The following is a 17,864-nucleotide window of genomic DNA, read 5'->3' on the forward strand; positions in this document are numbered from 1 at the left end:
AATTGCCCTTCAAATCCCGAATTAGTTTATTATGTAAGGAATCAGTATCAAAATAGAAATGGACAAGGACCATAGTCCAACTTCTACAATCCATTGTGGAAGAATCATCCGAACTTTCCCTGGAGTAACCAAGAAAATGGACCGAACAACAATCAGATGCAGTATAGACCCAACCAAACCCAAGGGTTTAACTAACAAACCCTAAAACCACTTCAATTTGAGTTATCAAATAGTTTGGAGGACTTGTTGAAAGCATACATGGCTAAAAATGACGCCTTGATCCAAAGTCAAGCAGTAACATTGAAAAATTTAGAGAATCAGATAGGTCAGTTAGCTACTGAGTTTTGTAGTAGACCGCAAGGAGCCTTGCCGAGTGATATAAAAAATTCGAGAAATTTGGGTAAAGAACATTGTAAGGTAGTCGAGTTACGAAATGGTAAGATTTTGGAAACTAAGGAGGTTTTGGTTGAAGAAAAGCTTACTGAAAAGAAGGGAAGTCAACCAATAGTTAAAGTTCCTACAACTGAAAAGCCAGACGTTGAAAAATTTGATGAGGTAAACCCTAAACTAATGAATTCTTAAAAGCTAACACCTTCTTTTGCAGATTTATCTCATCAGAAAAGTTGTATGTATCAACCTAGAGTTTCATATCATCAATGACTTCAGCAGCATAAGAAGAAACAAGAGGTAGAATTCAAGAAGTTCTTGGATGTTTTAAAGCAATTACACATCAATATTCCATTAGTGCAGGCTTTAGAGAAAATGTCCAACTATGTGAAGTTTATAAAGGATATTTTGTCCAAGAAGAAACAACTTAGTAAGTATGAGACAAACGCTTTGACGAATGAGTGTAGTGTGTTATTACAAAACAAGCTACCTCTAAAACTGAAGGATCCTGGAAGCTTTACGATACCTTGCAACATCAGTAAATCATATTACGGTAAAGCTTTATGTGACTTAGGAGAAAGCATCAACTTGATGTCTAAATCTATTTTCAAACTGTTCGGAATAGGTGAAATAAGACATACTACTGTGACACTTCAACTACCGAATCAATCTTTAGAATAAAAGTTGATAAATTTATTTTTCCTGCTGACTTTATTGTTTTGGATTTTGAAGCAAATAAAGAAGTTTTGATCATCCTGGGGAGACCTTTCCTAGCCACAAGAAGAACGTTGATAGATGTGCAAAAAGGAGAACTCACTATGAGAGTTCAAGACGATAAGGTAATGTTTAACGTTCTGAGGAACATGAAATTTCCCAATCCGATGGAAGAGTGTTCAGTAATGGAGGAATTAGAAACCTTAGTTTCTATGGAAAGCAATTTTGAAGAAGACCCGTTGGAGAACACTTTAGGGTCTAAACCATTCGAAGATGAAAAAGGTAATGAAGACATGGCTTTGGTGGAAGCCAATCCGAGAAGTTATGATCAACCACTGCGGTTCAAAGCGCTAGAGTTGGAAGTTCGAGAATTTACACAACTTAAGTTGCCAATAGAGAAACCGCCTAAACTTGAACTAAAGGTATTTTCATCCCATTTAAAATACATTTATCATGGTAATAGTTCTACTTTGCATGTGGTTTCAGCGAACTTGACAAAACATCAAGAGGAGCAATTGATTGTTGTTTTAAAGAAATTTAGAAAAGCAATTGGTTGGACCATAGCTAACATACGAGGTATAAGTCCTTCTTTCTGTATGCATAAAATTATTTTAGAGGAAGGTGAAAAAGGCAAAATTGATGAGCAAAATAAACTTAACCCTATCATAAAAGAAGTAGTATGAAAGGAGGTAATCAAATGGTTAGATGCCGGAATTATTTACCCCATCTCAGATAGTTCTTGGGTAAGTCTGGTACAATGTGTATCAAAGAAAAGTGGGATCACAATTGTCGAGAATAAACGAAACGAGTTAATCCCGATGAGAACTATCAGGGGTTGGAAAATTTGTATTGACTATAGAAAGTTGAACAAAGCCACTCGTAAGAAAAATATAGAAAAACTACGTTAAAAGAAATGAAGAAGGGAGGAAAACAGAGTAAGATGCAGAAAAGAATGAAAAATAAAGAAAAAAAAGTTAAAAGAACATAAAAGAAAAAAAAATTAAATTGCTCAAAGTGAAAAAAATATCAGAACCAATTCTAGAATTTAACTTAAAATTTTCATTTGAAATGATGATTTAACGTTTCATATCAACTTACTGTTACATTGTTAACGGCAATTAACGGCTCAGTGACTAAAATGTTACAACACGATAACGTAAGTGACTAAAATGTATCATTTCAAACATAAGTGACTAAAATATAACGTAAAGCAAATAAAAGTGACTATTTTAATAGGTTACCTTTAAATAATTTACCAATCATTTATTCTTTCTTATTTTATTGTCTTCCAATTTATGTTAGTAGTTTATTCAATTAGTGAGTTGATTAAGTAGACCTTTTCCAAAGAGTTGATTAAGTAGTCATTAATAGTCTATTACCCGTGAATGGAAGTTAACATAATTAGATAAAAAGACAAAATATATAGCTAAACCCTCCCATCTAGCTGACTGCTTTTTCATTGCTAGTGTCTTCTTTTTCTATTACCCGTGAATGAAAGTCAACATAATTAGATAAAAGACAAATGTAATTAGTTGAATGATTATTTATTTTAAAAGTTTGGTAACACCGTTTTTAAATTTTTTAAAATTAATTTACTTAAAAATACTTATAGTAAAGTAATATGCACACAAATTTAGTACACAAATTACATCAGAGGTTTTTAATTGCCAACCAAAAAAGAAAGAAATCAGCTTTAGTTTCTATTCAAATTTGCTCACAAGCAAAGAAACATCAATGAATGAAAAAAAAATGAGTTCACTCGTGAATCAGCTGATTTCCTCGTCCACCATGTCCGAAGAAGAAGAAGCATTCGGCTATGCTTAGTGTTTACGAACCTCCGGCATAGTTCCTTACGTTTTGGATGCCGCAATCCAGCTCGGTGTCTTCGATATATTAGCGAAAGCAGGTCCCCATGCCGAGCTTTCTTCCAACCACATCGCATCGGAGATTCAGGCGAAGAACCCCGACGCCCCTTCCCTTCTCGATCGCATGCTTCGGCTCCTCGCCTGCTATGGTTTAGTTAGCGGCGGCAGCGATAATGGAGAAGATGGTGAAAGAGTCTATGGACTTACTTGGGCTGGTAAAGCTTTTGTTAATGACGAAAATAATGGATCTTTGGTTGCTTCTATTATGAACAAGGGCAAGGTTGAACTCTGGTACATTGAGTTATGCCTAATCTCATGTTTTTTCCATAATTATTCGATCAAATTGGGTTTAATATGTATGATTTATGTAGGTTACAGTTTAAAGATCTGGTCCTTGAAGGTGGGAACCGTTATGAGAAGGTGCGTGAGATGCCCTTTTATCAATATACGAGTTTAAATCCCGAACATGCTAAGAGTTTTGACACCGAAATGACAAATCTTTCGAAGATAACAGTGAAGAAAATACTTGAGAGATACAATGGATTCCAAGGGGGAACGACTTTGGTAGACGTTGGGGGTGGATATGGGGTTACACTCAACATGATCATCTCCAAATACCCTTCCATTAAAGGCATTAACTATGACTTGCCTCATGTTGTACAAGCAGCCCCATCTTTCCCTGGTAATTATATAACCCTACTTTAAACTCACGTGTGTTTATTTAAGTTGGCTCGTAAATTTATCTTTGTTATCATGCAGGCATTGAGCATGTAGGAGGAGATATGTTCTCAATTGTTCCCAAAGCAGATACCATAATGATGAAGGTAGATATGCATGGTTATATAGGAGTTAGATGGATTCAAAACTTTACGATTGTATCTATTTTAATTTGTTTGTGTTTTTGTAGGAAATTCTTCACAATTGGGATGATGAGCATTGCTTAAAACTCCTAAAAAACTGCTACGAAGCATTAGAAGAGAAAGGGAAAGTGATAGTAATAAGTTTCATTATGGTTGAGGAAACAGAGGCAAGTAATGCAGCTAAGTTTATTTGTCAAATGGATCTGAACATGGCTATGCTATTTGGTGCAAAGGAAAGGACTGCAAAACAGTTGAAGTCTATGGCCATGGATGCTGGGTTTTCAAGCTTTCAACTCAAGTGCCTTGTTTTCAATGTGATTGCTGTCATGGAATTCTATAAATGATTAATTTCCATGGTGATATGATGTGTCTGATTTGGTTAAATAATTAAGGATTTAGGGTTTGTTTTTGTAATCTTATGAACTGAATCATTGGATCTTTGATTATTATTATCTTTTGTGTTTATTTTCAGTTGTTTTTCTATGTTTTGGGGGATAAAATAAAGGAATAAAAGAAAAAAAAACTCTCAATTGCTTTAGTTTAATTTGTTAAATGAAGAAAAATATTTTTAAAAAATAATTATAAATTTGTTTATTTATTGAGTTGGTGTCACAAATCAACTCAACATCAATTCAATAATAATATTAATTTAATTATAAAATTATTAAGATACCTTTATTTTAAAGAGCAATTAATATTATTATAAAATTATTTTATATAATTTTTAAATAAAATAATTAAAAAATATTATTTAAAAAAACAAAATTATAAAAAAAATTTATTGCCATTCCACCAATAATGAAATATTTTTATAAATATATTTTTTAATATAAAATATTTTGATAAAATTTAATATTTTAAAATACATAATTAATGAAATAATTCAAAAAATCATTTTTGGGAATAAAGTCTTTTAAGTGAGCTTGCTGCTGCATTGATTGGGCTTTACATGTTTGAGCACTTATGTTAAAGGTTATGATTACCAAAAGGGATTTGAGCACATGACTTCATTTCAATGCAAATCTTTTATCATTAGATTTTAAGAGTAAAGTAAGTGTAATTATTTTGATATGCATATTGTATTTTAATATCTAAAAGGTTTAAATATTTTTATTTTACTTTTATTAATAAGACTTGTGTAATTTTTTTTATTTTGAGTAAGTTAATGATATTTAGATAAATTAAACTCAATCAAACATATTATAAATAACTAGAACATATTTCTCTTACCTTAACCAGTGGTCGAAGGTTCGATCCTTACTCCAAGTATGGAGCAATTTTAAAACTCGCGGCCATCATTTACCCCCTTAATGGGCCTACAGAATACAAAAAATTAGATACTGAGCTCGCTCTAGTAGATACCTTAAGAAATAAATAATAATAATAATTAGAACAAATTATTTTGTGGATGAAAAATAATATTTTGAAAAAGTTATTTAGGCTGATCGGTAAATAGAGTTTTAGTCTTTTTTAGCTAATTTGGGCACAAATGGAGAATTGGGTAATCAAACTCTTTAATTGTGATGTTTAGTATATGAAGGTTTGCAAAAACTTGTTGAGTTAAAACCTCCAAAACAAAAATAAAATGTAGGGATGGGCAATTTTTTTCACTACTAATTGGGAATGAGATTGTGGAATGACTTATCTTACTATACTTGCTCAAAAATTACTCCTTTTGCTATATGCTTACTCAAAAATCACCCCCTTTGCCACATGTATCTTTTTCTTTAATATTTATGTATTGTTATTTATTTTCAATTTACTTGTGTAAAATGATTTATTATGCAATTTTATATTAATTAAAATATGCTACTTGACAAATTTATTCAGAGTGTGACATAATTATCACTAATTTATATACTAAGAACATGGCATATTTATCACTAAGAATATAGTTTACATTTATATTGATACACTATTAATATTTATCAATTTCCACAAGATTAATATTTGTAAAAAAGGAATTTAAGAAATTTATTTATTTTTTAAAATATTCACTAATTAATTTCCATAATGGATGTTTTAGTTCTTTGGTAATAGTGTTTTATGTCAATAATTTCACCCAATAAAAACTAAAGTATTATAAACAAATAAATACTTTAATAATAAAATGTGTTATGCTCTTTTTTTCATTTTACACATATCAGCTTTCAGCTATCAGTTAAGTTTTATCAAATACTTTTAAATAAATAGTTAATAGAATCAATTGGTTAAATCAGTTAATAGAATCAGTTGCTATCAGTTAAGTTTTATCAAATACTTTTAAATAAATAGTTAATAGAATCAATTGGTTAAATTAGTTAATAGAATCAGTTGGTCAAACTAGCCACTACTATCCGTTATCAACCAATTGCCAAACAAGACCATTATAATTTAGTGAAAAACAATGTTATTACGGGTAATTACCTTTAAAATTTTAAAACTTACCCTTATTCTATTTTATAATTTTAAAAAATATATATTATTAAGTTAACATCACAAATTAAATCAAGTAATTTATATAGATATATTTATATAAACTACTAATTTTCTACCTCGTGTGCAAGGCACATGATGCCACAATTACAATTTGATCTGATGAGGTTTGCACTTGATCACTGGTTTTTTGGTGGTGAACAGTATTTTTTTGTTTGCTTGATATTGCTTCCTTTACTGCCTTGTTTTCATGATCGTTGATTACTGCTGGTTTTTCTTTGGTCAAATTATTCTGGGGATTACTTGCGGTTCAATTTTACTCTTTCATCGTGGATCTTCGTTCTTTGACTGCCAGGTGTTTGTTGATTTGTTTCTTAAGGAATTGCTAGTCTACCAAATGTAAATATTTGTGCAATGGATGTTTTCAAAACTTTCAGAGAGTAAAATTCAATTTGATTTAAAAAATTAAAACTTTTTAATTTCGAAATATTTGAATTTTTAAGTTTAAGTCAAGTTAAATTTTAGAGTTCGAGTAACTTAAATAATATTGTGGGTATAAATACTTTTTAATTTTTAAAATGAACAAATTGGTCTCTTTCAAACAAGAATTTAAAAAAAATCAAAATAACTTTTTAAAAATTCAAAAAATTTATAAAAATATTTAAAAAATATCTTATTTTTATTTTATTTTTCCTTTCAAATATATATGATTTTAAATTTATGTATTCTAACATGGAATTAGTTCTATTGTAACAATATTTTAATTTAAGATGTTTAATTTTTTAAATCTAACTTAAACAATTTCACCCGATTTGACAAAACTCGAATCTTATTTCAAATCAAGTTAGAATGATAAAATAGGAATCATCAATTTAACTAACTCAAATTTGTTTTATTCGACTCAATCGAACATTAACCCCTAATAAAGAATAGTTTGATGTTGAGGTTTTTTATTTGACAAGTGACTAAATGAAAAATTGAAAGAGGAGAGGGAATAGAGATGGCAATGAAGCAGGCCAGGAGGATTTTTGCCTGCCCCAACCTGAACCTTGATGAATTCGATCTGACCTCGAATTTTAAAGAAAAAATTTCATCTCAAATCCAAACTTAAAATTTAATAGGAGACCCAATTTCGACTCCTGATCCATATTTAATTTAATTGCTTTATTCTTTATTTGAAGCAAATAATATTATATTTTTAATTTTTTTATTTTTTATTTTGAAATAAATAAAGTTTTTTTTAGTTTAGACTTAAAACTTAATACATATTTATTTATTGAAAGCAAAAACTTAATATATATAACTAATTTACCTCAAATCAGACCTCAAATTAATTCTCTATTTTACTCTTTCACATCTTTGCTCAATTTAGCTTTTATTTTTTAATTTAAATTTAACCTTCAATTTTGTAAAAAAGTCAAATTTAATAATTCAAATTTTTAAAAAGAGTCAATTAATGTTTTTAATAAAAATACCAATTAAAATTAAACATGCCAACTCATGTATACTTATTTTTTTAAATATTTTATTTTTAAATATTTTATAAATTTTAAATTATTTTCTTGAAATGGTATTTGTTAGGATCGATCCGATTAAGCAACGAACAAGAAAAATAGTGAATAAATTAAGAAATTGAACACATAAATTTAACGTGAAAATATCCCTCCAAAGAGGATAAAAAACCACGGGCAAAGATAATTTTACTATAATGGCAAAAGAACGAAGAGCACAAAAGATGGAGATAAAGACTAAACCCCGAAAACCCGAAAAAAAAAGAACCCTCAAAACGTAAACACAAAATTCTCTAAATGTGTTATGAGTTCTAACCTCTAATGGCTGTATTTTCTAATGTTGTAAAAGAGCCTATTTATAGGCTAAATTCATAAGTCAAATAATAATAAAATAATCTACACAAATCAGAGTTTGATTAAAATAAATAAACAGAGTTTAACTGAAAGATTATTTCTCAAATTTGACTGAAATAGGAGTCATACTCAACAAATCTTCATCTTGACTCATATTTCTATAATGCCATCTTTGCCAAAGCTCGCCACGGGCCTATCTTGAACTATGTAGGGAATTAATTGAGTCAAATCTGTGCTTAGAAATTGGAAGACTTCTAGCCTTCGACTTGTACACTGTCAAATCAAAACTAACCCGGGTCTGATTTTCACGAACACAGTGCCCTAACTTTTCAAAACCTGCATCCAAAAGAGAACCTCTCTTCAACGAAACGGTCATACCTTTTTCCCTCTTATAACCAAGTTGCCTCTGCTCCAAACGAGTTGACTTTAACTCCGTAACGGACGAGGGACGTCCTATTTCACCAGTCACTATAGAACCTTCCAGAATATAAAGACTACTGGTTCTTTTACCTTTTAACAAAACGAGAGCTTTAAGAGATGTTTTAATGTTGTTTTTACTCGATGTTAATTGTGCATCCTTTCAAGTCTAAAATACTCAAGGAGATGAGATCCTTTCGTAAATCAGGTACATACCTGACATCTAAAAGTGTCCTAATTGTCCCATCGTGCATATTAATTTTAACAGTACCAATACCAATTACCTTACTAGATGAATCATTTTCCATGCGCACAACTCCACCTTCAACCGAACTGTATGTGGGGAACCATTCTCTATTGGGACACATGTGGAAAGAAAATCCTGAATCTAGGATCCACTCGGACTTGAGCTTGGAGTTATCGCTTGTTGACACTAACAAGAAATCATCACCATTTTCATCGGCCAAATTAGCACCAGTTACATCTTCCTCGTTACTCTCAGCAGCTCTTTTATTTTACAGTTTATAGCAATCTTCTTTGACGCGACCTAACTTTTTACAATAGCGACACCTTTTGTCTCGTTTCTTTGATGCTACCAAAACGAAAGCTTGCCTATCTGCCTTGCTATCCTAATGAAGCTCATTGTCGAGTTTGTCTCTATCATAAATCAGGGTCTCCTTGAAAAGACTTGTATGAAGGAGGTAAAGAGCACAATAATAGCATAGCTTGATCTTCATCATCAATATGAACCTCAACGTTCTTTAAATCATTTAAAAGAGTAATGAATTGACTAATGTGATCTCTAAGAAGCTCACATTCGTTCATGCGAAACGTAAATAGATATTGTTTCAACACTAAACGGTTAGCTAGAGACTTAATTGTATAATGAGTTTCTAACCTTTTTCACAAGTCAGATGAGGTCTTCTCCATCAATACCTCTTGCAATACCGTATTCACGAGGCACAACTGGATTGCAGACAAAGCCTTTTCAGCAAGTTCTTCCCATTCTGTTTTATTTAGATTCTCAGGCTTTTTCTTGATAACAACCTTTTTCAAACTGGATTGTATTAGAATTGCCATTATCCGAACTTGCCACAGATTGAAATTTGTCTCACCATCGAAGTTCTCAATTTCAAACCTTGTTGCTGCCATATCTGAATAGGCTGATCTATGAAAATTTAACTAACTTTGATACCACTTGTTATGATCGACCGATTAAGCAACGAACAAGAAAAATAGTGGAATAAATTGAAAAATTGAACACATAAATTTAACGTGGAAAAACCACTCCAAAGAGGATAAAAAATCACGGGCAAAGATAATTTTACTATAATGGCAAAAAGAACGAAGAGTACAAAAGTTAGAGATAAAGACTAAACCCCAAAAACCCCCAAAAAAGAACCCTCAAAACGTGAACTCAAAATTCTCTAAATGTGTTATGAGTTCTACTATCTAATGGGTGTATTTTCTAAGGTTGTAAAAGAGCCTATTTATAAGTTAAATTCATAAGTCAAATAATAATAAAATAATCTAGACTAATCAGAGTTTGATTAAAACAAATAAACATAGTTTAACTAAAAGATTATTTCTGAAATTTGACTCAAATAGGAGTCATACTCAACAACATTTAAGACAAATAATATAACGTAAGCATAAAATGCACGTTGTTGAATGTCACATAAACATTGTTAAAATAATTAATATTTTAGTTAGCATTCCATTAAAGAAAAACGATTCGACTTTTTTCTTTGAAAAGTTAAAAATTAAATTTAATTTAAAGAGAGAATAAATATCTAATTAAAAAAATATATAAACGATGAGAGCTAAATTTGTCATTATGTCTTTATTATATTATGCTATCATAATCATTATATGGTAAACAATGCTAAAGTAAGATTACTACTCAATCAAAACTTAAGTTATTGTGGCTGATTGAGCCTTAATTCAATTAACATAGGTATTGTTGTCAATGTAAGAGGACGTTAGTTTGAGAGTGCACTGAAATGCATTATCCTCCTATTTATGGGTTGAGAAGTGATTATGGGTAGTTCTAAATATTGTATCAAAAAAGAGCAGACATAATCAGAACTTATAATGAAATTATTATAAAAAAAACACTTAGAGTTATTGAGATGCTAAACACTTGAGTTATTGAGATGCTAAGGCATCTATTTATACTACTATTTTTTTTATTTTGATTCATATGTAATTGTAAAATTAATTATATAATAATTAATCTTCAAATTTTTATTCTCTTTTCATTAGATGAAATACTTGTTGATTAGATTAGGATTATATACATTTTAATATACCCATCATATCATATTCATATATTTTTTTTCTTACACATATTATATCATATTTTAATTATTTTTAATGGGAATGAAAGTTGTAATGTTTTCTAATTGAAGTGACAATGTTGTAATTTAGAAGAGGTGTTGTTGGTTATTGTAATTGATTAAAATTTGAGATTTAGTTTTTATATTTTAAAATTTTAAAATTTAATCATCTTATATTTGTAATTTAAAAAGTCTAATCCAATTATTATCGTTGGTGGACATTTCCGTCAAAATTTATCACTTTATCATGTTTATTTTTTGCCAATCATATGTCACGATATATGAGAATATTTTAATCGAAATTCTAAGTTGACAAATTTTGATAAAAAAATTTAATTTTTAGCGACAAGACTAAGCTTTTTAAATATAAAAAAGCAAGAGGACTTATTTTTTAAGTTTTTAAATAGAGAGATTAAATCTTAAAATTTGTAAAAGTGTAAGGGCTAACAGCATATTTTAACCTTTAGGGGAACATTTGTTCTGCTTTCTTTATGAGGTCTCGTATAGCTTCCGGGGGCCCTTAGGGTTTTTCTTGGTTGTTTATATTTCCTTCTCTCTTTTTTTCGTTTTTGCTTCAGCTTATTTCTCTCAACTAAAAAAAAAAATGACTGCTCAAACAGACAAAGAGGTCGAAGAGATCCTCGCCGCTCATCTCGATCAACAGAAAATCCATGTAATTTCTTTCCCCTTTTCATTTTCCCAAAATAAATTTTCTTTTTCTTTTTACTGATTTTTATTTATTTATTTTTATTATTGTCGAGTCACAGTCTGAGCAACCCGAACAACCTGTAGTTGAAGATGACGACGACAACGATGACGACGACGATGATGACGATGACAAGGATGAAGATGATGCCGAAGGTGAATATTCGTTTTCATTTAATTTCTTATTCATTTGTTAATATTTTAGATTTAGGGTCGAATTGATTTCAGCAGTGCTATCGTTTTTGGTTAATTATATATGTTTCATGAATCTTGAATTATGCCTGAGCTTCGAATCAAGCTTATAGTGTCTTTGTCTTGAATCCGATCGATTTTGATCTTGTTTGGACTCTTTTTTAAGCTTTGTTATTGATATCGGTGCTACTGCTATGAATGAAAACCCGGGAACCTACAAGTCTACGGTTCTTGATGGATTTAGATACCTTGTCATATTCGTACTATGTTACATAAACTGGAGTGTATATGTTGGATACAGTATATGTATGACATGGTATTCTTTTTTCATATATTTAGAGGGTTTTTAGAGGGGTTTATCTTCATATTTTTATTCAACTCGGATATGTGTCCAACATGCGTGTTGGATTCATCTATGAAATCAATATTTTATGTTAATGTATTCTATGCATTGCAAGTTTCGTTTCTCTCTGTACCATTCTTCAAGATGTTTTAAGTGATAGTGGAGATTTATATCTTGCTAAAATATGGTATTCTTCATATCACTGTGTTTAGAGTTCCATATTCGGGAGGGTTGGGACTTTTTCTGTTAAGAGATTCATCTTTTGTGTTGTTGGTCTGTCTCTGGGCATGGTTAGATTCTTTTAAGTTTGTCTGTGTATTTGGAGATCCTTGAAATTCAAATTGCTATATCCATGTACCAGATACAGATACTTAAAAAGAAAAAGTTCTCAAGCAATATAGGTTTGAGTATTTAATTTTAAGTTTCCTGAATCTTGAATCATGCCCGACCTTCAGATCAAGGCATCAAGTTCTATATGATTTTTTACTTGGATTGATTCGATTTTGATCTTGTTTATTGATATTGGTGCCACTGCTGTGTTTCAAAATGGGGAAACCTGCATGTCTAGGGGTTTTGTTGGATTTAAATACCATCTCATATTTATCCTATGTTAAGACTTGGATTTAAGTTTTGGATATGGCATGCATCTGATTTTTGGACATATATTTCCAGGGTTTTAAATGGGTATTAAGAGAATGAAGTTGGATTCATTTGTTAACTCACTGTTTTATGTTCTTAATGTATTCTATGTTTTGCAAGTTCTACTATTCTGCTAAATGTTTTAAGCTGTTATAGAGATTTATATCGTGCTAAAATATGTGTACCTTTTACAAATTAATACGAATCAAGCCCTATGGATCCTGCGTTTAGAATTCCACATTCAGGGAATAATAAGGACCGTCATTGAATGACAGTTGGGAATTTCTCTTGGTTTTTTTCTGTTAAGATGTTCATCTTTTACATTGTGTGTTCTGTCTCAGGCCTTCATGACGTAGACGGAACTGGTAGGTCAAAGCAAAGCAGAAGTGAAAAGAAGAGTCGTAAAGCAATGTTGAAGCTTGGGATGAAACCGATTCCCGGTGTTAGCAGGGTCACAATCAAGAAGAGCAAGAATGTGAGTCCCCTTTTGTATTGTTAACCACTCGATACTCTCCTGTCCTTGTGCATTATTGCTTATCATGATAACCGATTTTTCCATTGAATTCAGATCTTATTCGTCATCTCGAATCCAGATGTCTTCAAGAGCCCTGCATCGGATACATATATAGTGTTTGGAGAGGCTAAGATTGAGGACTTGAGCTCACAACTGCAGACTCAAGCTGCTGAGCAGTTTAAGGCTCCGGATCTCAGCCATGTGATCTCCCAACCTGAGCCATCGACTGTGGCCCAGGACGATGAAGAAGTGGATGAGACTGGAGTCGAGCCAAAAGACATTGAGTTGGTGATGACACAAGCAGGAGTGTCGAGATCGAAGGCTGTGAAGGCACTCAAGGCTGCAGATGGGGACATTGTATCTGCTATAATGGAGCTAACAGCTTAAACGAATATGGTATGTGTTAGCGAAATTTGATGGATTTTGCACTAGTAAATGTGTTCTATGAGAATTGCGTGATATGTCATAGTCACAAGTTTTAATGCGATGTTGTTTTGGTGACTTTTTTGTTTTTGTTTTTTTAATCATTTTCATTAGTTGAATTGCAATTTGTAGTCACTCTATTTGTTAACATATCTTTGGGCAACTGATGAAATGTTTGTATAATTAGAGTTGTTGTAGCAATCAGGCAGGTTCGGGTTGGGTTATTTTAGATTTATATTTTTTTCTGGTTCAAATTAGCATGGGCTCATTTTTTCGGGTTTGTGTTTGGGTTTAGGTTTTTTGGGTTTGAGTTCTTTAGGCTTGAATTTTTTTTAGACTCAAAATGAACTTAAAATTCTTTAAAAAAAATCTTAAAAAAAATCTCAATATCTAAATACAATTTGTAAAACTTAAAAATTCAATTTAAAATTTAATGTAATAAAGTTATATTTTATTTCGATATTTTATGTATTACTAATTATATACATTTCATAATTATTTTATATGTTAACATATGAGCATAATTAATAATTTAACTAAATTTAGGTAAAAAATTTAATACTATAATATACATCAAAAGTTTTATTAATAGTTATATAATGTAATATAATATTATAGTATAGTATATAATGTAATACTATATGTATATGTATTAATAGTTATGTAGTACTTACTTTTCATATAAATAATATTTTAACAATTCGACCGTTAAATTTAATGTTTTATTCACATAAAACGTTCATGTCAAGTTTTGAATAAATTAAAAATGTTTAACAATTGGTTTAACATAAACAACTTTCAACTGTTGAATATAATAATAAAGATGACATTTTCAATCAATACAATAATGATATTGAATTTATTTGAAACTTTATGTCAATGACAAACATAACTATATTGATAAATTTAAAGGTTTTATTTCTTTTTGATACATGCTTAGAATTACCTATAACTCCCTCCCGAATCCTTAAATAGAAGGATAAACGCATTGTTTATGTTGTAGGTACACACGTATCAAATTTGATCCTCATGTTTTAAATATGTTTCATGTCATATTTGAACTAGTGTTTAACACCCAAGCTGATCAATGGTTAGGCAGATAAAATAATATAACTTATACAACATTGATACTTTAAGGAATCAATAAGAATAATTTGAAGTTTAAGAACTAATTTAGAATCTAAACTATAGTTTGAGGACATCTAATGTAATTAATCTTATCTTTAATATGAAGAATAATCTATATAGTTGTAGACTTGAAATTTTTATTAAATAATTAATCTATTTTTATTTTTTGGACTAATATGAGGTAAGAAAAGGTGATGTTTCGAGATCAATCCAATGTCACATGCATAGAAGATTGATTGATGCAATTTGGAAAATATGAACAAAGATCAAATGGCCAAATCTCGTTTCCCTCGGATATTTATTGAAACTACTATTAACCTGGCAAGAGTTTCCGTGTTAGTCTACTAAAATGGTGGTGATGATCATGGTATTCAACATGGCAACACTAAGGATACAGTGTTACCATTATTTATTCACTCGGTTCCTACACTAAAATGAAAATACGTAAATTAAGTCACTAATGTAATAACAAATACTTGTGCTGATATGAAATTTTAGTTGACACTTGGTCTCAGGCTCTAACCCTGAACTACACCATCAATTAAGCCACTTGTATAATAACAAAAAGACTCGTTTTAATATCAAATCTTTAATTTACACTTAATCACCAATACAAAATTCGGATTACATTTTCCCTTCTTTTTATAAAAAAATTGATTAAAAACAAACTAAATAAATCCCAAAAATGATTTTCTCATCATATAGTATAGTGTGCCTAATCACTTATGTCCTTACGGTACCTACATATGGTAATGTAAAACTATCTTGCAACAAATTACCAAATAAAATTAAATATATTATTTAGAATAGATGGGTAATGGCACCATACATCTCTAAACTACGATTTTAATTTAAAATTAATACTAAATTTTAAAATATATTAATTAAATTTTCAAAATATTAATATTATATTTATTTAACTTTTTGTTAATTTAGCAGCATGTTTGAATCACACGAGAAGCATATGTAAAATTCATGGGTCAAATTGTAAACATCTTCTAATTTAAAAGGTGTCAATTTTTCAATTTGTATTCAACTCAACACCAACTGAGTGGAGGTCGGTATTGTTAGATCAGCATTTATGGTTGATGACTTTTTCAAATTTTACCCTATGAATATCTCCCATGAGCTCATTCATTATGGAGCTCTTAGATGTTAGGGTTTACGGGTTTAGGTGTAATAACGGTTTTCATTGCTTTGAAATGAAGCCACGTGAGAAAAATTACTTTTTTACAATGTAACATTGCTTGACAACATCAACTCATTATTTCTATGGGGTAGGAAAACCGTCGGTTTATTCTAAAGTGGGAGCACTATACAGAAATCACCCACTTTTGGGAAATATGAAACCTACTAGCTTAATCAAATTGGTCACAAACCACAAGTTCTTTTTTGTCCATATTGGACAAAACACCTTAACGAAAAAATATATATATAAATTAAATTAAATTAAATAATTTATATTTAAATTATTGGATATGAAAAATCAATAAATAACATAACAAAAACCAAAAATTAAAAAGAAGAAACGAGTTTTACTAGATGTTGAGACTTGTTTTACATAGTTTCCTTAAGACAGATTTGGCCGTTCCTACGGTACTTAGAGAAATGTGGGTCGAATGTCTCACATGATACAACAACATGATGATCGAAGTAGTAGCACCTCTGCAGTGATCAACGAACAAACGATGCCTTTTTCTATCACCGAAATGTTAGAAAATATGGAGAGGAAAAGAGAAGAATTTTGGAGAAAAAATAATCTCGGTGTGAGAGAGTGAGATTTAGCAAAAATTTCTAAAGAAGTCTTAGCCTTTTATAGGCATTAAAAGTTGAGGAATTTTGAAAATATCCATGTATACGGAGACAATTTGCATTAAAATGGTAATTAAATCAATTTGATTAAAATCAAATCAAATTGATTAGCAATAAATAAAATAATGGTATATATCCTTTTAAATTAGATATTGTATATATTTGATGAGAAAAAAATAAATTCCGTGTTTGGTTAAAATATCCATAGGACCATTTTGGGCTCAACCAATCTGGAGATTTTGCATCGCCCATGTCATGCAGATACTCCCCAACCCTAATGGGTTTAAACCTGCACCCCTACATGCAAAGCAAGGTTCCAAGCTTAGTCATTCAATCATTTTTTAAGTGGGTTCTCATATGCATACACATCTCATACTTGGTCTTTAACCAATGTGGGATCTAAGCTTTTCTTTTTCTCAACAAATATTCACAAGTAGCTTACTTTGAACATCAATTTCTCATTCATCACTCAACCATTTTGAGCATATGATATACCATTGTAAAGGATTCATGGAGTAGAATATGAAACCATAATTTTATGATTCAACTCCACCTTTACCAATTGAGAATATGCCTCAAAATTTCCATAAATTACCATTTTTCCAACAATCAATTTTGTTGCACAGCAAAAAAACTTATTTTTTTTAAATTGAGCATTTGTATTATTTATAACAATAAATCATTTATCAAACTAATATCTGTCTTTTGGGGTAGGCAGTCTTATTTGTTTCTCGATTTTCAACCAATATCATCTTTTCTTCTGTTCACGAACCCTTGGTTTGCTTAGAAAATGGGCTCAAAATTCACGAACCAATAACACAATGAAAACTTATTAATATTCCATATGGAAAACCAATTTCTCTCTACTAGCTACAAACCTGACAAAAAATCTCTTGAAAAATAGAATTTGCTTAAAAGAAAATTTCACTAAATTTCGACAGAGTAACTGCACTCAAGAATGTATATTTTGACCCAACCCGTAGTCTCTATTTATAGAGAAAAAAAAAGAAGTGTCTTACCCGAACAAGAGGACAAAAAATAATAATATTTTAATTAAAAAAAATGTGTCTCTATTATTTGGTTGGTTCCAAATTAATATTTTGACAAACAATTTAAGCTATGCCAAAAGTAATGCCAATATCAATTCCAACTACCAAGCAAAAGAAATGTAAAGTGCAAAAAATTAAATAACACAATAAATGTTTACGTAGTTTAGTTTCCTTACAATTGCGGTGTCTTGCCCAGA

General features: G+C 30.3%; 3 protein-coding genes across 5 annotated transcripts; all 3 read left to right on the forward strand.

Moving 5' to 3' along the window:
• The first annotated feature begins 258 nt into the window (after positions 1 to 258).
• LOC121208090 (uncharacterized) lies at positions 259 to 1,596 on the forward strand. Its single transcript, XM_041078594.1, has 4 exons — positions 259 to 555; positions 667 to 1,012; positions 1,120 to 1,523; positions 1,588 to 1,596. Exons 1-4 carry the CDS (start codon positions 259 to 261, stop codon positions 1,594 to 1,596), a joined length of 1,056 nt encoding a protein of 351 aa, XP_040934528.1.
• Positions 1,597 to 2,726: 1,130 nt separating this feature from the next.
• On the forward strand, positions 2,727 to 4,240 carry LOC121207645 (caffeic acid 3-O-methyltransferase 1). Of its 3 annotated transcripts, XM_041078005.1 has the most exons (5): positions 2,752 to 3,257; positions 3,338 to 3,386; positions 3,474 to 3,648; positions 3,726 to 3,790; positions 3,874 to 4,240. In XM_041078005.1, exons 1-5 carry the CDS (start codon positions 3,091 to 3,093, stop codon positions 4,168 to 4,170), a joined length of 753 nt encoding a protein of 250 aa, XP_040933939.1. In that variant the 5' UTR covers positions 2,752 to 3,090; the 3' UTR covers positions 4,171 to 4,240. The 3 variants fall into 3 exon arrangements, with proteins under 3 accessions (XP_040933938.1, XP_040933939.1, XP_040933940.1); XM_041078004.1 differs by having other exon boundaries at positions 2,727 to 3,257; positions 3,338 to 3,648; XM_041078006.1 differs by having other exon boundaries at positions 3,132 to 3,246; positions 3,338 to 3,648.
• A 7,109-nt stretch (positions 4,241 to 11,349) lies between these two features.
• On the forward strand, positions 11,350 to 13,861 carry LOC107896221 (nascent polypeptide-associated complex subunit alpha-like protein 1). The gene is made up of 4 exons (XM_016821321.2): positions 11,350 to 11,535; positions 11,630 to 11,723; positions 13,083 to 13,216; positions 13,310 to 13,861. Exons 1-4 carry the CDS (start codon positions 11,467 to 11,469, stop codon positions 13,640 to 13,642), a joined length of 630 nt encoding a protein of 209 aa, XP_016676810.1. The 5' UTR covers positions 11,350 to 11,466; the 3' UTR covers positions 13,643 to 13,861.
• Positions 13,862 to 17,864: the final 4,003 nt, after the last annotated feature.

The sequence above is a fragment of the Gossypium hirsutum genome, chromosome A10 (genome assembly GCF_007990345.1).
Source record: "Gossypium hirsutum isolate 1008001.06 chromosome A10, Gossypium_hirsutum_v2.1, whole genome shotgun sequence".
NCBI lineage: Eukaryota > Viridiplantae > Streptophyta > Magnoliopsida > Malvales > Malvaceae > Gossypium > Gossypium hirsutum.